Source organism: Macaca nemestrina, chromosome 5 (assembly GCF_043159975.1).
Source record: "Macaca nemestrina isolate mMacNem1 chromosome 5, mMacNem.hap1, whole genome shotgun sequence".
Classification (NCBI taxonomy): Eukaryota; Metazoa; Chordata; class Mammalia; order Primates; family Cercopithecidae; genus Macaca; species Macaca nemestrina.
This window is the reverse complement of record NC_092129.1, coordinates 130904932-130931320: the sequence shown is the minus strand read 5'-3', so window position 1 is coordinate 130931320 and position 26389 is coordinate 130904932. Positions and strand designations below refer to the sequence as shown.

The 26389-nt window shown below is 38.4% G+C and overlaps 1 protein-coding gene across 1 annotated transcript in view; it reads right to left on the bottom strand.

The window, feature by feature from the left end:
• Positions 1 to 26389, bottom strand: part of LOC105490872 (PKHD1 ciliary IPT domain containing fibrocystin/polyductin) — a 472028-nt gene that overhangs the window by 267062 nt on the left and 178577 nt on the right. The window contains 6 exon segments of the mRNA XM_071096950.1: positions 9210 to 9340; positions 9592 to 9648; positions 11803 to 11928; positions 14857 to 15048; positions 17372 to 17529; positions 17944 to 18154. Of these exon segments, the coding sequence (XP_070953051.1) occupies positions 9210 to 9340; positions 9592 to 9648; positions 11803 to 11928; positions 14857 to 15048; positions 17372 to 17529; positions 17944 to 18154 (875 nt within the window).

Here is a 26389-nt window from a genome sequence, read left to right as displayed (position 1 = left end):
ACATTTTTTTGTTTCCAACATGTTCAAACCAAGAGACTTAATAAAAAATTCAGACTTTCAGCTTTTCTGAGCCCAAATTCCTGTCAGGTAGCTACGGGTCAGCTGAAGACAAGAAGGGCCTGCCTTCTTGGACTGTGGATCATTTTTCCACAGTCCTCACCCTTCCTGTTTCACTCATTTATGATGCCTGCCTAGTCTCTGCAGTATTTGAATTTGCAACCTCAACTACAGGCAACATAGTAAATAACATGTTGGCTATTCTATGAAAGTTTCTATTTCTGCTTTCCTGAATCACATCTGAGTTCTCTCAGTACTCTCACATCTTAAGAATCCCAAGCCCTCTCTTTACCATCAGGGAGAAAGAACTCTGAGAAAAATCAGGGGCCCTATCAGGCTGCTGCGCTGCAGTGATGCTGTTAGTGGGAGGAACGAAGGGCCAATCGATCAAGCCATGAGACTACTTCCTATGTGCCCACGTGCATCTGACCTCTCTCAGCCTGAGTGGCTGTCCAAAGCCAAGATGCCCATGTCTACCTGGAGAACAGAAATTAAGGAACAGGCTGCTGAGGCGTAAGCCCTGTGCTACATGGATGAAGGGAGTCTCCAAGGCTCCCACATGATTCATCCCTGATCACCTGGGGGTTTTCCATGGCCTGGCTGGTGGGAGACAAGGAATGCCCGGATCATCCTCCTTGAAAGTCACTCAATCCTGGGAACACAAATTATGGGGCTTGGAGATCTCATCCTGAACACTGGCAGCAAGGTCACAGTAAAGAGAATGGGGAGTCATAAGGGCTATGACACTGTGCCACTCAACAAGACATTAAATGCCTTTCTTTAAAAAACAATACTCAGTGCAGCCCTCTATGCAGGGCTCAGTGGGGACTATGCTGTGAGCATCGCCTTGGAACAGTTTCTTAAACTTTAGTGTGCAGCCTGGTAGAGTTGTCATATTTAGCAAATAAAAACACAGAGTGCCCAGTGAAATTTAAATTTCAGATAAAAAATAAAATATTTTGGTATAAGTGTGTCCCAAACACCATCTGAAATTTAAATTTGACCAGACATGCTATATTTTATCCAGCAGCCTTTACCTGGGGGTATATTAGCCAAAGATTTTCAGATATTTTGATTTAGTAGGGGGGTGATGAGGAAGGGATGATGAGAAAGGGATGAGGAAAGATGATGAGGAAGTATTCTGTACTCTTGGGCATCACAGGGTGCTCCGATAGGTCTGCTGCCATTTTGAGAACTGCCTCTCTAGAGGTGATTGAGAGAGTAACGCTAAGGGTTACTAATGTTCCTAGGAGACATTAAAAGAGGACAGAAACACTAGAAAAACCATTTCCTGGTGAAGCTTTTTGCCATGAGTTGCTTTGGGAACCCACTGCAAATGGAAGCCACTGCTGAAAACTGAAGGAGGATAGAGACCTAGAAATCAGGGGAAGAAGCCATTGCTAGGTACCTAGCAAAAGCATTGCCCAGCTCAGTGAAAGTTATACTTATGTTGGATTTTTTTCTTTTCCTTAGAAGTATTTATTTTTTTAAGTTATGATGGAGTAGAATAATAACACTCACAGTGAAAATCTACAGAGAAGGCACTACACTCCAGGTACTGGATTTTAGAGTCTCATTCATTTTTATAATAGTTTTATGAGTTTTGTATTATTATTACAGTTTCATAGCAAAGAAACTGAAGCTCAGAGATGTTGAGTAACTTTCCCAAAGTCACAGAGCAAATAGTTGTCAGAGCCAGCTCCATCCAAGTCCAAGCCTGGAAAAGTTAGAGACTAGAGTAGAGAAATGAAGGTAGGACCCAAAGGCAGGATGCCCAATGATAGGAGGCAAGTGAAGAAACATAAACAAGAGAGTACAAGGCGAAGTCTTGTCACCAGGTCACGGGCAGAACAGGCATTTGCTGTGACCTCCCCAATAGTGGAGACAACATATTGAACAACATCCTTTGCAGAAGTCAGTGTATCATGGACATTCAAGCAAGGGAAATTCCAGACAGAAATTAACTGTCCAAGTAAGCCAGCTCCTAGAGGTGTGCATCTATAGTCACCAGGAAAAAAAAAAAAAAGGGAATTAATCCTTAAGGCACCAGGGGTAGTGTTTGATTCCTCCAAATCTGGAGAGCATTTTGCAGGCCAAATTTAACTAAGGAGTTGCTCTTTCCACACCCCAAATCCAGAGAATGTAAAATCCTTCTCATTCTCACCACATGGGGAAAAAAGCATGCACAGCTTAGAGTGCACAGAGAGATACATGGGTAGGGGTGTGGGACATTTCCCAAGAGTAGGAAGAAGACATGACATTTTGAAGAGTACATTTAAGGAGGACGAGGGTTCTGAAATTTCAGCATTATGGAGATCAAGTGTTATTAAGGCTCAGACATGTTGATGAGGACTGGCTTCTAACAATGGAATTTTGAGCAATGACAGATGAAAAGACTAAGATTATCTGCAGTTGTCATCTACTATCAGTGCAGACAATAGGGCTATGGACTGGATGCAGACAAGGGTTAGAATTTAATGAGGAAGTTCTGACCTATCCAAGGACAGGGTCTTGCACTAGCCTTTCACACAGCTTGGGGAGTTTTACTACATTCTCAGCAAAGATGGATTGAGAGTGAGGACTCCATACCCTTTTACTTGTAGCTATTCTGTGTTTCTTTATCTTTAGACTAAGTAAACTCATTTCATCCTATGGCTTCAGTCATTCTAGACTAATATTTTTATTGACTTTAATTTCCAAATGAAAGGTCTTTAGGTGTTTTTTTTTCCCCTTTTTTCTTTTCTCTTTTTTTTATTTTTTATTTATTTTTTTTTCTTTTTTGAGATGGAGTTTCACTCTTGTTCCCCAGGCTGGAGTGCAATGGCACGATCTTGGCTCACCGCAACCTCCGCCTCCTGGGTTCAAGTGATTTTCCTGCCTCAGCCTCCTGAGTAGCTGGGATTACAGGCATGTACCACCATGCCCAGCTAATTTTATATTTTCAGTAGAGATGGGGTTTCTCCATGTTGGTCAAGCTGGTCTCAAACTCCCGACCCCTGGTGATCCGCCCACTTTGACCTCCCAAAGTGCTGGGATTATAGGCATGAGCCACCATGTCTGGCCAACTTTAGGTATTATTAAGTGTACCTCTCTGAACCTGGATGATCCACTGGCAGTGATAATATAGCAGCACCCCCGACAGGAGAAGAATTTAAAGACCCTATTCCCTCCTGAATGTACCACATGTTCCACAAGGAAAACACACACACACACACACACACACACACACACACACACACACATATTCAGCCAAGCAAAGACAGTACGGGGGAGAAAACTGAAACAGATTGCCGTTAACCCAATAACGCTCAATTCCCTGCCTTGTGTGACAGAAAGAACCAATGCCTCAACCCCTGGAGTCCTTCAATTTTGGGGGAAGTGTGAGTCAGGGCCAGAGTTCCCCTGACACTGGAAGCCTGACCAGCAGGCAGCAGCCAGGACCTGGTCAGGGAGGCCAGCACATGCTGACACAATTGCCCCGGGCTGTTTATTAACTTTAGCTTCAATTCACTGTGGGTCCCAAAGGTTCTTACCCCAGGTATTTGTAAATAGACAGCCCTTTCTTCCTCATTTTTCATTCAGTTACAGGATGTTTTGTTCCTTTGTGGACTAATTGGCCCAGTCTCCCCTGCACTTCATTATTTTGGAGTCTGAGCAATTCTCCAATTTCCTAAAAGCACTTAGAATTCTAATCACATGTCTCACCTACCACAGGGTACTCACCAAAAGTGACTTTTGCCCTAGTGCCATAGCATTTATGGCACATCTGGGTGATCACATATAAACACTTTCCAAGTGCATTTATAGGTGGGCAGGAGACTGCGACTTTGGTCCTCTGTGAGCTGATAAGACTCACTTTTCTTACAAAAGAAGCGCTTGAACAGTCAGACCACATTGAGTATTAAGATGAATCACTATCCAAGATTCTAACATGACTTCAAAGAATCAGGTCCATTTCTAAGATTTCAATGGTCTTAGGGTGGCCTAGAATAGAGTGCTGGTTGTCAATCAGGGATGACTTTATTCCAACATTTAACAACCTCTGGATACATTTTTTATTGTAACAACTTGGGAGGATGAAGAAGAGAGAAGAGGGCTACTGGAATTCAGTGCATAGATACCAGGGGTGCTCTTATACAGAGGATAGCCTCAATAACAAGGAATTACCCAGTCCAAAATGTCAATGTTGACGTAGTTGAGAAACCTTGGTCTATAGTCTACACTGGAGTCACATATTAGCAAAATAACCCACACCCATTTTCCAGTATCCCATCGCTAAATTTTGATGAAAAGACAAGCCTAAATATGAAAACATGGTTAATTACAATAAGAATGCTTTAATAGTCTTTACCAGGAAACTATTCATATCACTTAAAACTATTAGATGAGGCATCAGGCATTCCCACTAAAAAAAAATTTATTAGCATTAAATCAGCTATCTCAATTTTTCTCTTGTGCTAGAAAACAGAGTATGTACTCCTGCTTCTTGGCCTCAAGAAGAATCACTGTCCCTTAGTTGGCAAATATGAGTGTCCATTGTATCTCTTCAGCCCTTGCAGATACATAAAGAAATACCACAGCTGTTGTTCTCAGTCATGATTACACAACACAAACTTTCACCAGGGAAGTGAAACTCCACCTTCTCTAGGTGTGTCTCTCTGTACCCATGAACCTGGGGAAAGGTCAGAGGTACATAATAACTGAGGGCCACAGAAGGGGGCTTCTTAAGCACCCACCTTGTCTGCAAGCATACAATGAGAAACGTGGACTGGAGGCTAAAAGTGATCATCTCACTTGTCCACACAGCTCTATTTCATTACCAAGGAAATGCTGTTTCATTATCAAGATTTTATGAGGAAAGAAAAGATTCTTACATTTCAAAAATATATTCCAAGGACTGCAACCTTATTCATCACCTTTGCCAGCCAGATGCTCAGAAATCACGTTTCCCTGAATAAGTGGGTTTGTTGAATCATCTGCCCTACTGCCATTAGCATTTATGGCACATCTGGGTGAACACACATAAACACTTTCCAAGCGCATTTATAGGTGGGCAGGAGACTGCAACTTTGGTCCTCTGTTAGCTGATAAGACTCACTTTTCTTACAAAAGAAGCACTTGAACAGTCAGATCACATTCCTTCCTGGCCCTTCTTACTCTCAACTCCAATTGTGTATGCTACAAATGATTCATGAGGAAAAACCATATATTTATGCAGGCAGCTGGCAGCTTGCGGGGAAGGTTTTAAGGCAAGCAGGGAATTTTGTGTGGAAATCAATTCTTTGCGGAAGTCAATGTATTATGGACATTCAAGCAAGAGAAATTCCAGAGAGAAATTAACTGCCCAAGTAAGCCAGCTCCTTGAGGTGTACATCTATAGTCACTAGAAAAAAAGTGAGTTAACCCTTCAGGCAGCTCTTAAATATGCATTACCTATTGAGTGGGGAAAGCTTGAGAACTGAGGTTGGGCCTTTAAACACAGAATTCCTTACAAAATTGATTCACAAACCAGAACAAATTCTCCTCAAATTAAATGCATGTCTCCAAAGGGCTCTTCTTCAGAGTTTTTCCACGGACTATCCTAAACAGGGATCTGGTCATAGGAAATTTCCAACACCTACATAAACATGGGAGACTCTGAGCTCTGGAAGTGGGCAGTCCCTTGCTGTTTGAGAGCAAACACTTCCCAGCCAGAGGGAATGAGAACAGGTTCACATAGGTTATGTCTTCTGGAAACATGCAGCCTCTTGACAGATAACAAGGAGGTCCTGTCAAAGGAGTCCGAGACTCCGGTGCTAGAGTTGCTGAGGGAAGACAGCTTGGGCGTGAAGTGTTGTAAGAAGCTACAGGTGATGCACGAAAGAACCACCATCAACTTGCTTTTGGAAAGCATGGCAAAGGCCTATTTAAGAAATATACCAGTGAATGCCACAGGCCCCTGGAGACTCAAGCGCATACCACTCATTGGTCCTCACTGGCAAGAAGGTACAAAGCTCAGGTTATGCTTCTCAGTGAAACTGCCCTGGACTCACCTCAGCTGCAGGCTGGGCAGGGAGACAAGCAGACCACCTGTGGCTATCAAAACTAAAAAGGAATATCACACTTGAAATTTATTTGCACCATGCCAGTTGAAGGTAAGTGAACTGCAAAGGTGACTGACTGCAAGCCCAGGTGAATTCCTTACGTTGTGGCTGAGAGTTTGGTCCTGGCTCTGCATCAGGGCAATTTGGGAATAATATAAAACCACAAACCATTGCACAGACTTAAGAATCATATCCCCTGCCTATCCACCTGCCAGCTCAGAGATTTCAAGGTCAGACTCAGGTATGTGAGGAGAGAGAGTTTAGGCTTACAGAGTTGGTTGCCCAAACATTAGGCCATCTTCTTCAAGTCTAAATAAATGCATTGATTTAATTAATACTATCATACCAAAGTCAATGTCCTGACCTTGGTACAGCTCCATGACTATGGTTATGGTTATGTTATCATTGGAGTGAGCTAGATGAAGAGAACATAGGAATTACCTTATTTAATGCAGCTTCTCATAAGTCTGAAATTATTTTAAAATTACAAGTTTAAAATAAAGAAAAATCAGAATTAATCAGAATTTTCTATCACATCTCTTTCTGTTCCATATATTATACACGCACACACAAATACATGCACACATACACACACACCTTCTTATTGTGGAAGCCTCCTTATTATCCCTTTGGAATGAAGGTATGTTTCTAAAATATGTTCTTCAAAGTATTCTGTATATCATCCATACAAGACACAAGAAACACTAACTCAGCCAAGCACGGTGGCTCACATCTGTAATCCCAATACTTTGGAAAGCCAAAGTAGGGAGATCACTTGAGACTAAGAGTTTGACACCCACCTAGGGAGCATAGGTTTTTTTCACATATGCCCAGTTATCACCTATGTCTTTAACTAATGGCACATCACAGACAATAGAATACAAAAAAAAAAAAAACCTGAATAACAGAAAGCCAATGGCACAACTGAAAAACTGGACTAGACTTTGCAAGATTTAATGCTGATAGCCCAACAGAATATAAATGCTTCCACTGACTAAACTTATTTTTCAGTCATCAAAATGATTTTAGAACTTTGGAACTTGTTCTTTGCTTTCCTTTTTCTTCCCCCATATAATTTGGTTACAGATTTATACCTTCATTCATTATATTAAATACATTTTTTGAGCAACTACCATGTTTTAGACATTGTGCTAGTGTCTAAAAGCTAATGAAAATAGAATTAGAACTTTAAGGTCACCAATGACGAATATGTCAGGAATATACCTAAAGAATCTACATTACCTGTTTAACCTACTAAAACTCCATTCTCAAAACACATGCATTGTATTTTTTTTTCTAATTTTGAAAAGTGGATACAAGAGTAAGAAAGTAAATGAAGGGAAATGGAAAGCATTGGAGGGAGAGCAAGCAGCTACTTGTGGAGTCAATTTTTCTATTGCTGACTGGGTATTATTCTACAGGTCATTTTGCAAAGACTCATGCAACCCACAGCTTTTCAGATTACCCTCTGGTTCTCTGCACCTGCAGCCAGCTCAACCCTTCTTCTTGTCAGCCAGTGGCTAGTACTCCTGTCCAGAAGACCACATACTACCCAGAGAGACAAGGACATTCCAGCTTCACACAGCAGGTGAGCTGGGCAACCCTGAGGGTTTACCTTCCTCTAGGCATTTGATGTAGTCAACATTATGCTACCCAGAAAAGTACACAAAAACATGGTTTCTTAAGCCCAAAAGCTTGCAGACATAGAAAGGGCACATAGGAACTCTTTTATTTATTCTTGTAAGTCTGAAATTATTTTAAAAGTAAAAGTTTAAAATAACAACAAAGAAAAATCCTAATTAGCATTGGGATTTTTGGCCTGTAGTGGCCAAACAAGTTAAATGCAGCTCCAGCTGTCCTAGGTCTGGAGTCTGGGTTCCTACAGTCCATGTAGTTCTGCTTCCTTTGCTTACTGGCATATTAGCCACTCCCATTAGGCACCTAAAATGGTGTGTAAGTGCTGTGCTTGGAATAAACGTAATTAAGAATCTAAGGAAGGTTGACGAGATAACCACTACTTTTACTAGAGGTTATTCAGCTGAAGGTAATTAAAAACAGAAGATCAGTGAGAAAGAAGCTCATGCTCCGAGTTCCTCAGAAACTCAGCATAATGACATTGTGGATGCTCAGAGGAGTTTCCTGGAAGAGTGAGGCTTTTAACTCTTTCGATAGATGATCCATGGGACAAAATAATTAGAAAAGGGGAAACGAAATGGCCTGCCACTACTCTGATGCACTTGTTCACTCAGGTCTACAGCTACATTTTCCCCCAAAAAATTAATTTCTTAAATGTTTAAACGGAAATTTACCAAGAGAAACCAATGTTAAGTTGTACTAAATAATGGGATTTAAAACTCAAGGTCATTGAAGTGGACTTCATCCTCCTGGAATCTGACATGACCTTATACAACTCATGGCTCAGTTTTGAACACTGTTAAAGGACAAAATATGGCCACATTAACATAGTAAGATAGTGAAGGTTTAATAAGAAATTGGCATTGGAATCAAGAGAGACATAAATCAGCACCCAGAGTTGATAGTTCAGGGAGATATTTTACTTTGCATTATCTAAATGACCAGGAAATGATCAATATCTACTTTGTTTTGCTCCATTACCTATTACTTCAAAAAACTGTTTCCAGGAATCCTGAGAGGAATGCTTATCTTTATCCTAAAGAACTTGTTTAATGCAAAATTATACATTATTTTCTTGATACAAATATGCAGCAAGTAAACATTTCATACCACACCACCACTAATGCTGCCACCTTAAAGAACTTTTAGAGAAAGCTTATCCAACCCACAGCCCACAGGTAGCATGCAGCCCAAGATGGCTTTGAATGTGGCCCAACACAAATTCATCAACCTTCTTAACACAGTATGAGGTTTTTTTTACAATTTTTTTTTCAGCTTATCAGCTATCATTAGCCTTAGTGCATTTTATGTGTGGCCCAAGGTAATTCTTCTTCCAATGTGGCCCAGGGAAGCCAAAAGGCTGGACACCCCTGATTGAGAAAGAACTTTATGCCCTCTCAGTTCTGGTCTTCCTGGTGGATCTGAAGATCTTACCTCTATAACATTGGTGGGGCTGCGGATATAGATGCCAGATGGTGTCAACATTTCAAGATTGGAGAGTCCCTCGGCACCAGAAACCCGGATGATCACGTTGTTTCTTATTATATTTCCATGTCCTGACCAGTCTAATGTTTAAACAAACCCAGAGAATCCACAAACATAATTGAAATGTACACAACTCAACACTCTTGATTCTACTAATACGCATTAGAGTTCACATATGTATTTCATATATATATATATATGTAAATAAATAAAATACTTAGTATGCACAATAAACTTAAGGGACCCAACATTTTGCCATCAGGCTTGTTGATAAAATATATGACAATTTTAAATACAATGTAATAGATTTAAAATCAATTTACATATTTACCATATTTCCTTCCATGAATTGCCTCCCAAGAGATATATCTCATTTCCATGCATGTCCCTGAGAACAAAAGACCCCGTTACTTGAGTATATTTTATGCCACTTAGGAAAACAAGAGATGCTGAAACACTACTTCTTCTTTGGGTGTGGGTTGTTTTAATTTTGTTTTTGTGTTTTTATCTGTAAATTAGGGAAAGAGATACAGATCTTATGAACTCTTCAGTTCTAGAGTATCAGGATTCAGAAGTTCATTTTAAATAAAAAGAACAGAAAAATAGATCTGTTTTACTTTTGAGGAGGAGTCTAAGTGACTATCTCTACTGTTAAGTGCCACATATCCTGCGTCAACACCAACCCCATTCCTAGCTGTTCAAACTGGCAACCTGCTATCTGCATGGCCTCACCTTCCCTTGGAAGATCTGAAATGTCCTGGAGGAACAGGATGGACGATATCTAGGACCTTCACACTCAAATCACTGAGGTTGGAATAGAAGAGAATAGAAGAGCAGGCATGGGCCATGCTACATAGAGAAATTAGTCACTTAAGTGCTATCAATAAAGATCTGCCCCAAAGAACCCTTCATTACGAAGTATCTGGGCTTCCTCATGTCATTTCATGGGTCTGGGTTTGCATACTTGTTATGTGTGAGATTGAGGGCTTTACCTACCACACATCAATAAAGAAAAATGTTAATTCCCTGACTTGTAATACAATAGATGTCAAAAGCTTATAATTCACAACATTCAAGCACTAAAGGTTAAATTCCTCCTACAGGTTTTCTTCCTTGCGTAGTTAATATCTATTCCACATAATTGTTTTCTGCTAAGGTAATACTGTTAGGATACCTTTCTCAATTTCTCCTTGACGTTTCACCTTTTCCCTTGCATGGACAAACGTAGGAACAAACAAAGTCAATCCTACAACTGTTAGTTGACTTCCCGGTGGCTTTCCTTTTCTAATCAAAAGATTTTTCTGCACCTGATCACCTCAGTTACTCTTAGTTTTTTGTCTTTTAGAGCTAGAGTGTGTTTTAAAGCAAATGTATCTGATTCATATTTTCTCACTAGACAGTCTCCATCTCAGAATAGAACTTTTATAGCTTTTATCTCAATAGATTGTTCTTAAATGAAACATATATTTTCCCACTGATGATACTATAGAATTAAATATCAAACAGTATTTAACAAATACTGTTAAATATATTCTTACTTTCAGTGAAAAACTCTGATTTACTTTTTTATTCTGATAAAACTAGAGACCCTTTGTTCCTTAATTCATTCATTTCCTTCAACTAATAGATCTACAATGCACTAGTTAATATGCTAAATATTCAGGAGACAATGTCCTCAAGAAATCTGGTGGTAAAAAGACATTAATCAGATAACCAGAAATGTGGTATATAATTTTAAATTAAGAAGTACTGATTGGCACTTAAAGAGCTTAAACAGAAGGACTTGTCTGGGAGAGAGGATCTTGCAGGAGGAGAGTAAGTGGCATGAACAGAGCCAGAGAGCTTGTGCAAAGACCCTGAGGAAGGAAAAAGTATGGTCTTTTAAAGGAACTAAAATAAAATATTTTAGTGTCACTAGAGTACTAGGAAGAGAAAAAGAACAAGACAAGTTTACAGAAGTTAATAGAGACAAAAATCACTGAAGGGATCTTTTAAGTCTGGTGAAAAGTTTGGGATTCTATTTTAAAAGCAATAAGAAACTCAAAGGAGATAAGTGATATGATACAATTTGAGATTTTTAAGGATAATTCTGAGTTTTGCAAGGGGAATGAATTTTAGGAAACAGAAGGAGATACAGGTGATCAGTTGAAGATTCTGAAACATGGTCTTCTTCAGCAAGCCACAGGAGCTTGAATTCTATTAAGAAGAGAATTCCAGGTTTTTAAATCCTTGGCCAACACCAAGTTTGACAGTCTGTAAGACTACACAAAGACATATGTATGTGACTTAGAATTATTGTGAAAATTGCTGGTACTTATTAATCTGACCTAATCTTTAAAAAATCAGTATCCTGTAGGTAAAGTTTAGTAAGCCAATCAGTGATGACTACATTTAAATTTAGAATTTTTTACTATAGCCCATTTCTAGTGATCATAAGGCCAATATTTTTATAAATTGGGAATTACAAATTTGGGGAGAATTCATTGTGAAAAACTGTGTCCTACACAAGAATGCAGAAATTAGACAAGCTTGTTTCACTTACCAACTAGCAGTGCATGACCTAAAATATTGTAGAATACATTACTGTCCACCTTCAGGCCCAAGGTCCCGCACATGCTGAGGCCTCTACTGAAGGAGCTCCTCACTGTGCAGCCCTGTATGAAAGACTCTGAATAGGAAAGAGTAAAGTAAAAATTAGAAATGGCTGCTGAGATTTTGTTGACCATATGTAAAGGAAGCTACACTATAGCTAAAGACATTCTCCCACACAATAATGAAACTCAGGAGATAAGAAGTTAGAAGCAACAATCAAAACAAAAGAATGGGTAACTCAAACCAATGGGCCTCAATAATGAAAAGGGTGAAATTTAACAATCAAGTGTTAGAAAAAAAAAAACAATCTGAGAAAGACAAAGTATGTCTAAACAATAAAAGAACTCATGGCTGTCAAGATTTCCAACTGGCCATCATCTTTGGTATCAGCTCTCATCACAATACAACAGATGAGAAGTCAAGAATAATATGAAGAGCACTGCTTATGGGCCAGCCTTGATCTTTGAAACCTGGAGCTATGAATTAATATTTATAATTTATCAGGCAATAATATTCTTGGCCCAAGATAGCCAAAGACCCTTATTCCTAACTGTAAGCCAGGCCAAAGGTTGGCCTGAGGATCATGACTCTCACGTTTGAACTGGATAGGTTTATAAAACTAAAGATGATCCTCTACTATGCTAAAAAAAAAAAATGACAATTAGGAAAATCATTACACTGGTTTCATAGCCATATTCTATGATCCCCAAATCTGGTTATGAGGCCTAGATGAGTCAATGAATACACAATTACTGATTATCAACTATATGTTTCAGGAATTGGGCACAGCATTGTGCTGGAAACATAAAAATGAATGAAACTAAGTAACCTCTGCATTCGTGTATTTGCATTCTGATGGAGGAAACTGACATTAAAATAATAAAAATCCATTATTTGAATAATTAAACTATAAATCCTAAAAAGGGAGCTTTGTGTTATTACTAGGTAGTAAGAAAGATACAGATGCCAAGTGTTGGGATATTAGAAAAGTTACTTTAGTTTATGGAATAATTTGACTTTTAAAGTTGGGACTATCCAAAAAATTCTCAACTTTAACATCACTATTGACACTGGATCTCCACATTCCCCTCAATCTCAGCTCTCCTACTACTAGGTGCCCTTACATTACTCATCAAGGATACATCCCAATAAATTAACCCACCCATATCTACTTCTGTAGAAAACACTGCCCGTGCTGCACAGAATCTTCACCACATCACTCAAACAGAATATGCCTGACCATGTGAACAACCAATAAGTACTGATGTGTTTGTGTAGCTCTAAGGGCAGAATACTGGGACTGGTGAATCTTTAAAAAGTACTGTGCAACATTTATATATGTAAAAAACCTGCACATCCTGCACATGTATCCTGGAACTTAAAATTGAATTAAATATTTTTTAAAGTACTGTTCAAAGATCCCAATGCCTTCTAACTCTAGTAGCAGGGAGTAATTAGCCGCATAGGACATGAGGGGCTTCAGGGTGTTAAACAATAAAAAATTCCTTGATGAGTATTCCAAAAGTTTCTAGCCTCTGCATTTTAACAGGGATTTACAGGTAATAATGTATTAATGCAGTAATTTTCAAACTTTTATTTTTAAGCATTGAACTCTTTTTCAAAACTAAAACCAAAATATAAAATGTCTATAAAAATAGATGAATGTGCAGCTACTCTGATTGAAACAGAGGTGGGAGAGATAGGTTAGGTAAAATTTCATCAAGGAAGGGCTTTGTTTATGTTCAATTGATAACTTATTTGTGATTGCTACCCTCTTTTTTATTGAATTGGCCACATGTCAAATATTCTGCAGTGCTACACACAGCTGACCAAAGAACCAGAGAGAAGGAAATAAGGATACTAATCGATCCAAAGCACATTTCGGGAGCCATCCCCCTAAATGACTCAAATAAATAAAAAGAGATTGGAAAAATTAGAATAAATAGACTTCTTTAGCATACAGATAATTTGAAATGAAGGAAAATGTTGCTTTTGCCTGATCAGAATCCTGCCCTCAATGACCTCAAGGATTACTTTGCCATTACCTGTTAGAATCCTAGTGTCTCTCAAGAGCCACCTGAACAAAGTATGCCCTGATGTCCTTTGTCAGGCATCAACCTCTGAACCCCTGGAGCACCACCTCTTTAAGGAAGGCAAAGCTTGAATGTGTGGGTATTGAAAGTGCTGATGAATGGGGAGGATCACTCAGAAATGGAGTTGCTGTCCTCGTGACTTGGCATCTGCACCCCCATTATGTGATTCTCTGCATATCAGCTTTTGGTAATGAGTTTTTGCCCTGGATGTTCCTACATTCAACTTTGATTTTAGAACTTCTGTCAGTGCATTGGGTCATATTCTCTTTTTCTGATTCTGGTCTTGTTTTTCGCCTAGTTGTTCTCACCTGAATTTGGTGTTTCCTGCTCCCTTCTTACATCTTCATGTCTGGCCAAGATCTGCACATGTATCTACTCCTCATTCCCAGAAAAAGCACCTGGGTTTCGGCCCATTCCCCCTCATTTCCCCAGGCAAAAGATTCCTCTGATTTAGGACAACTTTACATAGAAGTGTCTGGACTCCCACAGTGTTGATAATGTAATGCCAATTCACCTGTAGTCACAAAGCTAGTAAATGGTAGAGACAGAATTCAAAACACGTGATTGTGTGGTTCACTCTCGTGTGCTATATTATAGTGATAGTTCTCAAAGTGGACTCCTTGGACTGCCTGTTCCAGAATCAAAAGGTTTGTATATTTAAAATACACATTCCTAAGCCTACCTTAGACCAGAATTTGTTGGGGTAAGGTCTATAACTCTGAATTTTAATAAGCTCCACAAGTGATTTTTTTAGGCATACTAAAGTTTGGGAACCACAGACCTAGAATATAACAATTATCCATCTCTAAATCCCTCAAATTCCACATATCATCTATCATTCCCCCATGCATGTAGTGCCTTAAACATGGAAGAAAGCAACATGAGAAGGTCCTAGGTCTGGGCCCCCTTACCTCTCATAGCTCCCACCATAGTGAGTGAGCTCAGATGCTTATGGAAGGCTTGCCCCAAGACTTGAAACTGCACTCCCTTCAACTGGACCTGGCTGGGCTCTTCTGGGAAGGACTGAATGATCACTCTGGCTCCCATATCCCTGGATCCCAGCATCTTCTCGCTCATGGAATACAAACAGTGCTGCAGATTACCTGAAACACAAAATAAAGTCCAGAGAACCTAATGCTTGTAGAACATGCTTCTAGACAAATCTCCCAGTTTGAAAGGTACTGTCAGCACCAAGGAAAAAAACATTATTGTTTATTTCATTTAATAATCTTATTTCCCCTTTTCTTTGATTCTCCTCTGTAGGTTATTAATTAAAAGATCTGATAAACAGGACATGATGTTGCCTTCATTCTATTTTTTCAAGAAACTCCCAAATCAATCACCTTAATTACTGTCACAAAGAGTCAGACTATAACCCACAAACCCAACCTAAATAGATGCTTATTTCAATCCAAAAGATCCTCTGGAGGAAATATGCAATAAAATGACCTTCTTGTGGTTGATAATTGTAGGAAAGACATGCTAGCACTGAATATAATAACAGCACTTTTTAATCTTAAGCTGTCCAATGAGGTTTCCCCATTACTGTGCTGTTTTATGGTTTGGGGGCTTAGCAATAATGCTAACACAGAAATGTCAAAGGACTTCAGAGAAGCAACTGAGCAGCTCCTGCACCAACACCTACTTCCCCTGCTGTGCCACCAGTGAGGACGGCAGCAACCTGCACTTAATAAACACAACTACAAATGCTAGTGAGGACAGCAACCACCCGAACTAACACACACAGCTATGAATGCTAGGGAGGGCATCAAACCACCTGGACCGAACACACACAACTACTATTGCTACCAAAATGTTGTGACCTCAGGATCCAGGGCACCTTCTGCTGATACATGGCATTTGGTGGTACAAACGAATCTGGAGAATAAATCATCTCTCCAATTGAATAATAAAGATTTTTCATGTTAATGATCCAAAGAAGCACTAATAATATAAAACACTGTATCATACCACAGTAAATTTCAGAATCCAGTCATTTGCTAACACCCAGAGAAGAGGTGAATGAAGAGATATTTATATTTGCATGCTTTATCACAATTTGATTATTTGTGCCAGTGATCCATAAGATTTTCAAATGGACAGGCCTTGTGTTATTAAATTCAACTACCTTGTTCCACACTCCAGCCCCACACAGAAAAAGAATGGCTTATTTTGAGAATATTGTAGTTATATTTATGATTTGTGATGAAATCAAGGATGTTTTCCATTTGGGGCTAACAGATTTATAGTGGCTTAAACCTAGAAGCATGGTCTTACTGGCAGCATGATCAAAAGCAATATTTGGCAAAATATGATCTCACAATACGAAGGAAGTTTGAAAAGAATGAAGATCCCAATTCTGTAGAATAGATAAAGTTGGGCAGTTGATGGAAGTGAACCCACTGTTATCCAAACATTCTTTTTAGAATGACACATTTGTGAGTAGATGATTTGTAGGGAGGGAGGTGAGATCAAACTCCCTCTCTACTTCTAACAACTCCCCATACCCAACCACATGACAACATTATACTCACATGCACCTATATTTAGACACAACTCAAATCTTTAACTCCAGCCTCGACCTTTCTTCCAGGCTCCACACATTACCAGACATCTCTACACAGTTGCTGGCCTGGCATCTCAGTTACAACATATACAAAATTAAACTCACGATTGCCACTCTCCCACCCCAAAACCTGCTCCCCTTCCCATCCCAGTAAATAGCCTCATCATCCATCCAGAGCTCATGCCTGGAAGTCATCCTTGACACCCACACCATCCTGGACCAAAGTTGACAAATGATGTCTTCACAACATGTGAAAGCCTCATAATCTACAGCCTGGGAAACCAAAACATAACCTACTAAACTAACCATCCCTGAAATAGATGCTTAATAGGCACATCAGTGTGATTCAGTGCCTGCTATTCTACTAGAAGATAAATTGACTTTTTCCACCACTTACCTAAAGTATGTGGTAGTTCACTCAGAAAACAAATGCCGAAAAGGGGATGGGGGAGCCCTACAAGTCTAATCAGTAAGAATGTGCTGCCTGAGTCCAGAACTCTGGCATATGGCTTTCCTAAAAATATTAGAAGTGGCCTGGAATTTTAACATCGAACCCAGAAATGAAATGTAATTCAACTCTTAAGATTGAGTTCTTTAATAGAAATATTTTCCCCAGAGCAGTAATCTTTCATTTCTTTTGTCTTTTGTCTATCTTTTTCACAAGGTTGTTGGGCAGTGGAGCAGGGAGGAGGATGAAATGACAATCAAGAATATTCTGAAAACTACAGAAAATTATTGGCATCCAAAGGTTAAGGGCCTATTCTATTTTGAAACAGGTCAACCATAGCAATGCCATCTATCATCAGACAGTAAGAATATTCTTTTTGCTCACTGGACTTTCCAACAAAATATTCTTCTACCTTCTGGAGCATTGGCCTCCTGGCATGAAAGAAGCAGCTTCTCCCTCTCATTAGTGAGATTTCCTTGTATGGTAATACTCCTGCTGAGCAGAGCCACAGTGGCCTTTAAAATATGGTGCTCTCCAGCCACCCAATTCTCTGTAAAGTTGTGAGAATATCTGGGGAAAAAAAGAGGATGATAGAACTGAGGACATCACTCCAAATCTTACTAGGAATAATAAGCCACTAGATTAACATAATTCTTCCTTTGGGGATCTATTCATGTTTCTTTAGAAACTCAAAACCAAATAGTGAACTATAGACACAAGTGCATGAAAATTAGAAATTATGCTGATCATTGCCCTAATCATTTGTGTAAGACAGAAGTTCTAGAGAGTCACAAGAAAAACTAACTTACAAAGTCTAAATCTTCAAAACATTTCATGCTTTTTAATTTTCTTGTCCAAATGTCTAGCATTATTTAATGCAGAAGAAATATATCATTGAAAGACCCCAATACAAATGTTCAGAGTCCAACACAGTTAAAATCTCATCTTCATCCATGTCAACTTAGCCAAGCTGACACTCAGTACCTCAAAGGTGACTTAAGATAGAGGTCTGTATCCTGCACAGTTTCCACGGTGACAATCTCTTCCATCGGTTTGGCACCTTCAACACCTGTTCCACTGATTATGACAACTTCATCCCCAGGGTGCCAGTCCACAGCATCTTCTAAAGCCAACACTGTGTCTCGGGCATGGGCAGTTGCTCGAAGACGGGTGACAATTACTTCTGGTAGTGAACCTAAAGCAGCCCGAGGAAAAGTTGTCCAGATAATTTAATCATTAATCAAAACATGATTAATTTAATCATTAATAAATGTGATGTTATTTAGCCAAAGAATCCCGTAAAATAAGATCTGGAAAAGCAAGCTTCAGGATAGATAAGCACCATTTTTTTTTATATTAGTTTTGTTTTATTTTGTTTGACATTAGTTTTCTTTTTATCTGTAAAAAGAAGTCAATAAAAGTAATTCAGAATAGAGAACAGCAATGTGTAAAAAGCACAAGAATTGTGGTCAGATTACACTTATATTTGAATCACGGTCTTGTCATATTCTAACCCTATTCTTTCGGGTAATAAACTTGATGAGTGGGCTTAAGTTTCCTCAGTTAAAAACAGAAGTAGCAGGGTCTTCCATCATAGGGTTTCAGAAAGATTCAATGAAATAGTATCTAAGAAACATCTAGCTTGGATCTTACCACATAATAGACCCTAAGTGTATGTTAATCCTTTCTCTTCCTTTTCTGTGTCACACTGTGTTTGAGGATGAAATTTTACCACCTCTTTTTTATTCCAAGTAAAAATAAGTGGTTTCTAGACTTTCTGACATAGACCTCCATAACTAATTTCCAATATGAAGACTTCACAAATAACAAAAATAGAGTGGAAAACAAAAATTATCTCTTAAGAGTTGTCATAAGTCTTGGTGTATTAAATGATCCCTTCAAACTATAAAAACTAGACCTATCTAATATAAGACTGCTGAATGCAGTTGAAGAAGGGCAACTTGTGGTTCTAGATAACTTCGTTTGTATTACACTCCAATTTACCCACCTGACCATCCCCATACCAGCACGCTAATCTCTAATTATCAAAAATTCAAGAAGATCATCTGTCTCACAGTTTATTCTGGTCTTTTCCAGCAAGGATCAAGGCACAGATTTTTTTCAAGGCATTATCTGAATACTTCAGAAAACACATGGCTTATTCCCTACTCCTTCTTCTTTCTGTAGTACATTTCCTTCCTCTTTTGCAATAGATGATAATTTACCTTTAGCCCGCAGCAAGTTACTGTCCTCCCTTGTTGTACTAAAGTAAAGTAATAATACTTGAATCTCTAACTACAGAGGTGGCCGACAATAAATCATTTTCAAATTATTTTAAACTTTCCTCTTTATTTATTGGTCTCTCTGTGCATAAGCACTTGTACCAATAATGTTGTTCTAGGCTTAGAAAGGTCTCTGGGTTAATGTTGTAATTTCTGAAGTTTACTTGGGCAATAATTTTGCCTTAAAAAATGTACAGAGTTCAAAATTTCTAATTATAGAGCAGGTGAAAATTAAGACATAAATCATCCCAAAAGAAAATAATTTTAATTTTATTTCTTGTTTGTATATCTTAACCTTTGGAAACAATAAAATGAAATAAGATGTATTTATATGTATATGCATATATATGTGAATTTTTATAACCCGTTCTTGAATGTCTTCATAGAAAAATCTCTACCAAGCATAGAAAAACGTTTATCCAAGATAAAATGTTGTCAGACTCTGTGATCAATGTTTACAATTCTCAGTTAATATGCAACAAACACCTACTATGTGACTATCAACATGTAAGCTACACATGGCAGAACTGACAGTAGAGACCACAAAGGTCTATCTCAACTAATTACTCCTATAAATAATGGTCAACTCTGAATGGATGAAAAAAATTCACAGATAATTTTTGAAGTATATTTTTTTAACTATTAACAAAAAGTTACATCTTTTTAAATATTGACAGAGCCTCTAGAAACCAGTAAAACCATCTTATAACTTATTCACTCTCATTGCAAAAATAACGTCTCTATGTGTGTGGTTAAAACATCAAGCCTGGGTGTTTAATGAGTGTCGGGCTCATATTTCTAGCTACATAGTAGGTATTGACATTTAGATGAGTACTATCATCTTAAAACTATTGTAATAATTATCTGAGCTAGACCCTCTTACAAACAGCTTTTATTCCTTTAAGTATTCCTCCTTATGTCCTTTTTTTAAAACAAAAGAAATTCTGCTAAGTTATTTTAATTACATCCCTTCTTTATCCATTAATCTGCAGTATTTTCCTGCAATACTCAGTAACAAAGTCTCAAACTTCCTGCTCGACTTTAAAGACTCTCCATAATGTGACCCCACTTTATGGTCTCTGATTTCTTAATAAATTCTGTTCCAAGAAGCCCAATCTCTTTACCTATTCTCATTTAGCAGGATCATCCTGCCTCTAATCTTTTGTCAATTTTGTCCTTTCCACTCGTGTCCTTGCTTCTTTCTCTTCATCTATCCTTTTAAAGCACGACTCAAACCCGATCTTTTCAATGAATTTCATCTTCACTTCCTCCTACAGACCTTGTAGTGATCCATGAGATCATTCCTTCAGCAAAATCTGGATGTACCTCTGGGATTTAGGCATTCCCAAGCATGTCTGGGTAGCTTGTGAGCCATTTATTTGAGCTGCTTTGTGTGGGGGAGGAAGTTTGCTCAAAGAAACAGATGGGAGAAAAGAAGATGACAGAGAAGAGATGGCGTCAATCTCAGATACAGGCCCTCTCTCTTGACCACAAGGATCTATGACTGAACCTGAGGGAAGAATTTGGAGGAACTCTCCAGATGGCTTTGTCACCTGATGCTGCCCCGCCTAAGATTCTCTCACCAATTCACTCTGCTGCATTTCTTAGAGCGTAATCCTGAGAGAAGCCTCCAAGACTTGCTGAGAAGACAAACCCTGTATCATAATCTGTCATATCACCATGGCTGTCTCCTTTCTCACACTTAACACAACTGCGATTTGGCCTCTATTTCTATACTTAGAATTTGTCTCCCCCACTAAACACAACAGCAAAAACCATACCTATGTTTGTTCACCGTGACAACATCAATGCCTTTCACAGTGTCTAGCACATAATAAGTGTTCCATAAATACATCCTGAATGCATAAAATCACAAATGAGATGGAGAAACCAGCACCCCAGAGTCTTGGTGTCCAGTTGATCAGGTGGGACTCTGAGCAGCATGCAGAGACAGTTGCCACATTTCATCATGGGGCACAGCACACTCCCACACCTAGGGGTTTTCAATGAAAGCCTGAACCTTCAAACCCATGTGTTCAGTACTCTCATGGCAGGTACCAGCAGTAGATGCAGGGATGAGGCAGCCCCTACTACCTTCCTGAATGGAGAACAATGACCAAGAAGCCAAAGTAGGAGGAAAAGAACATGAAAGATGTCTCATGGTGACTAAGGCAGACAGATGAACTCACAGAAAACACATTGTGAGAACACTTAGAAGCAAGCAGAAATGCTAAAAAGGGGAGAAGGTTTTGTGTGAGTCGGGGGCCACAGACAGTAAAATTTTTTATCACTATTGAAATATCCACAGGCTGAGCAGGCTCAGGGTAGCCTGGGGAGACTTCAGTTATATAACCAATAGTCAGTCCCACGTCTCTTAGCACTAAATCATCCTGAAATTACTACAGTGCATGTGTCTTCTCTCTCCAACTTACAGGTGGCACCATGACTGCTGTGCCCCTGCCTCATGTCTCCTTTATATTTGGCACAATTCCTAACACAGCACTGGACACATAATTAACATTCAATTCATAGTGGTTCAAATGAGCTGTTTTAAGTATTGCCTTCCAGGCACTCACTCGTAAACTCCCATCAGACATATGCCCAAGTGAGTATATAATATTCAATATGTAAACAGCAGAAAAAATTACAAACATTTATTGAAAACTTAGAATAACCCCAACCTATGCAAACTAGTTTCATTGTCAAGTAAGAAATCTTTGGTTTTTTATTTTTGTTATTTATTTTAACAGATTGTACAGATAGGAAACTATGATTCTTCAAGGACAAGATTATATGGTAATAGATATCAGCACAAAGTTCTGAAACTAGTTCTTCTGAATCTAAGACCAGAGAACTAGACAAGTAAATGGAATTTGTAGCCTCTGGAAATAGCTGCAAATTAACTGCACCCAATTAGCTTTGATGTTCAAAAAATTATTCTCATTACTTCATAAATGTTATTTAAATGTCATACAAGGTGGACCAACTGACTTCTCTGATGAAGAAAGCATTGCACACATTTTACATCTGAGTCATTTCTGTTCATAGAACTATTGAAACCCAGGTTGGGTAGCTCCCTTCCTTTCTGTACCACAAATCAAAAAACACATAAAACTACAGTATAAAAAGCTCAATAATTTATGAATATGCTTAAATGAAAAAGGACTATGCTTTTAACTTGTAATTTAATACTATGTTTAATTACTCTGGGCTTTCGATGTTGACCTGTTAACCAACAAACTACTCATTTACTCCCACTAATGACTTCTACTCATAATTGTATTTCCTACAAATTATTGTTCAAGCATTTCAATGTCATTCATCCATAATTACACAGTCTCAGAGAACCATTCTTACTAAATGGGCATGGAGAAAAAGAAAATAATCTTTGTGGGTTAACACACTTTAAAATCACTAATTGTCCTCTGTTTGTTTATTTTGTAGGACTTAAATCTTTATTCTAAGAATAACTGCCAAGGCCTTTCAAAACCATTTAGGGTGGGAGAGGGAGAGAGGGAGAGAGAGAGAAAGAAAGATAAAAGAAAGAGAGAGGAAGGAGAAAGAAAAGGATAATTTATTAAAATAATGTTTGCATCAGAATAGAAATAAAGGAACTCACAAAAAATCTAGAAATATTGTCCTCAAATATATACACATTATTTCCCCCTGATTTCTGGATGCAACATCACCATTATCCACAGCAAAACATTGAATGCTATATTGTGTGTGGATGAACATTTGTCAAGCACTAGGAAGACAAACACAAAGAACACAGTCCCTTTCCTCCAGGCCCCATGACCAGTATAAGAAATAGACAGACAAAAATCAGAAGTGCACTGTGCAAGATGCAGAGTGACATTCAGTGATGTACAGACATGGAGCACTGCAGTCACACCAAGGGAGTGGTCCTTTCCAGGAATGCTTCCCAGAAAAGGTGATAACTGAGCTGGGTCTTGAAGGACAAGCCAAAGTGGGCCTGATGACAAAATGGGAAGAGTACCCTAGGCAACGACAATGATGTGTACGATTGTGGGGGACATTCAAATAACCACTACATATGTGGCATGGCCAGAGTACAAGTGTACAGAAGGTATAGGCACCTAGTGACTGTCCCTTCACTCTGAAGAGGTGAGCAGGATTCACCCAAAAATGTCTCACAGGCCCTCCCATAGCACTTAGAGTTTATCCTAAAAATTATTTGGAAACCACCAAATGAATATTTGGGATGAAATCTAAGAAATCACATTATTGTGAAACAGTTTTAAGCCCATAGTACACATATCAAACTAAGAGAAGAAAATCCTTAGTAAGAAAATGGACTTACTGTACATTGGGGAGAATGCGTCAAATCCTAAGACAAACAAGAGCCAGCCAGTAGGCAAACAGAGAGCCTGATGTGTTATTCTAGGAACTAAATAGATATCAGACCTCTGGAGCACACGAAGAGGACTGGGCAAAATAATGCAAGACTTTGTTGACCTGTTTTAAAGACCTCAAGTTGTATTTGAAATAGTTATATAAACAAATATATATATGTATATATATATGTGGGTGTATATATATATTTACTTTATATATATTTGTAAATATACTTTATATATATAAATATAAATATATACATTTACTTTATATATATTTGTAAAGATATATATATATATATATATATATATATATATATCTCCCCTTATGGGTAAGATGTATGCTTACCCATAAAGAGACAAAATAATGCAGTAAAGAGAAAGTCTTATTCCTGGATGCAACTGGGGGCTCATTTCTCTCCATTCCCTGTCTCTTTTCTGCTATTGTTAAGGTCTGGATGCCCACTCAGTATCTATTGTGCCCAAACCATGTTTCCCACAGTTCATTTCATCCCTCTGCCAGTAGAAGGTAGGATGCATAGTAGCAGAATGTGAGCTTTGAAGGGAGAAAGATGGGAAAATCCTGCCTTTCCATTGTTCCTCATTTCTGCCTTCCTCCCATCAGCATCTGCCCTGGATTCTCCGGGGATGTTCTCTAACAACAGCAGGAGGTGAGAAGTAACCAAAGGAGTTAGAGAAAGTCCATCAGTTGCTGATTCCTTCACCTCGCATCTGTACTGGCTCCTCCTGTATATACTGTGGCAGGAACCCACCTCTGGGCAACAGAAGCTACCCTTAGGGAAGAAGGACTGAGAGTGCCCTATTACTAGTACTCAATTTAAAAAAAAAGAATTGAGACAGTAAAGCCTAAATGGAGAAAGAAATCTCCCTGATATCCCAGGTTAGAAATAGACTTACTTTCTGACATGATTTATCTTAAACTCAGTGGCCAGACGCTGTATTCCCACTGGCATTAGACAGCAAGGAGATTTAGTGGAAAGAGACTTTTGAGGACTTACCTGGATACGTAACCATGAGGTTTAAGAAAAATGTATTCCAAGTTCCAAACAACCAACTTACAAGGGTACTTTTTGAACCTAAACCATTTATGAATTGGGAGCAATCCAGTTCATTATACTTCAGAGAACAAGACTGTGACATTAGCATTAATATAAGGATATTTGGCAGTCCAAAGAGATGGAATGGGGCATTCTTCACAGACCACTTCCCTCTTTCCTTGAGAACCACATGCTGTGATTTCCCAAATGAAGGCAAAATCTAGTGGGGGAGCCTGTGTGAACTCAGCTATGTACCTGCACTGTGAGCCTTCTGTATCATCACTGGTCCATCTACAGTGGTACTGACTAAGCAGGACACATGTGGCTAGAAAGGAGAAGGTGGGCCAGGATGATCCTCTGAATGTGCAGATCAACTAGCTGTATCCACAGCTGAGCAGCAAACATGCCTACACTGTGATGAAAAGGAGTCGGGCACAAAGTCTTTTCCCAATGCTGAGCATGAGTCTCTTCCCATTCCTTTGGCACAAGGGTTTAGATCAAGGCTAACTAAGGACTGAGATTTGAAAGGTACAATGAGCCATACTTTGATTAATGGCCTTTTATATAGGTATTTTTTTTAAAAAGCTAACTTTTGTTTCTACTCAATTGGAGCTTTACTGCTGCTACGTTGATTCAAAATAAGTGACTGAGAAGAATCAAAGGATAAAGCTTAAAATGCCCAGGAAACAGTACACTGTAATATAAGTGGAAACATCTGGGACCCTGTTTCTAGCTCCTGTAAGGATGTCAGGCCACTTCAACAAACATCCTCTTAGAGATGCAAAATTCACTTGGTCACAGCTAAAGGCTTCTACAAAATGTCTTTAATACCTCCTTCTGTTCATTGTCCCCCAGAGAGATACAAATCCAGATGGATTTTTGATCAGATAATCATTTTGATAATCATCACCATTATTTATGATTTGGAGTGGAGGTGACAGTGAGGAGAGAAAGGGCCAATTTTTAGTAACATAATTTCTTTTAAGAAAAGCAACAAAAGTATAATGTTTAAAATAAAACCATAGAGAAGCAAAAAAAAAAAAAAAGACAAAACTACTCCAGATCTTAATACAACAGATTAATATGTATTTTTTCTATCATTACTTTTCTATGTTCATAGATTAACAAAATTCCATATTTAAGCAAAAAATACTATAATTAAGTACATACCATTTTTGTGAATTCACTTTACTTAATAGAGTGGGAACGTCTTTCAGCTCTATTATGTATTATTTGTCACCATGATGGTATCACAGTATTTCATTTAAATATGTGTATTTTATTTTCTAATCCCTTATTTCTTCATATTTAATTTGTTCCAATATTTTGCTCTGATAGGCAATGTAGATGTCAGTATTCTTAAACATGAATTTTTTACTATTTTTAATTGACAAATAAAAATTATATATATTTATGGTGTACAACACGATGATATATATGTATACAACATGAAAAAATTAAGTCAAGCTAGTTAACATATCTGTGACTTCACATACTTATCAATGTCTTGTGGTAAGAACATTTAAGATTACTCTCTTAGCAATTTTCAAGTATACAATATATTAATATTAACTATAATCACTATGCTGTACAATAGATCTTCAGAAGTTACCTAATCTTTGCTAACTAAAACTTTGTACCCATTCCCCAATCCCCTTCCTCGCAGCCACTGGCAACTACCATTCTTCCTCTACTTCTATGAGCTCAGCTTTGCAGACATGTGGACACATAA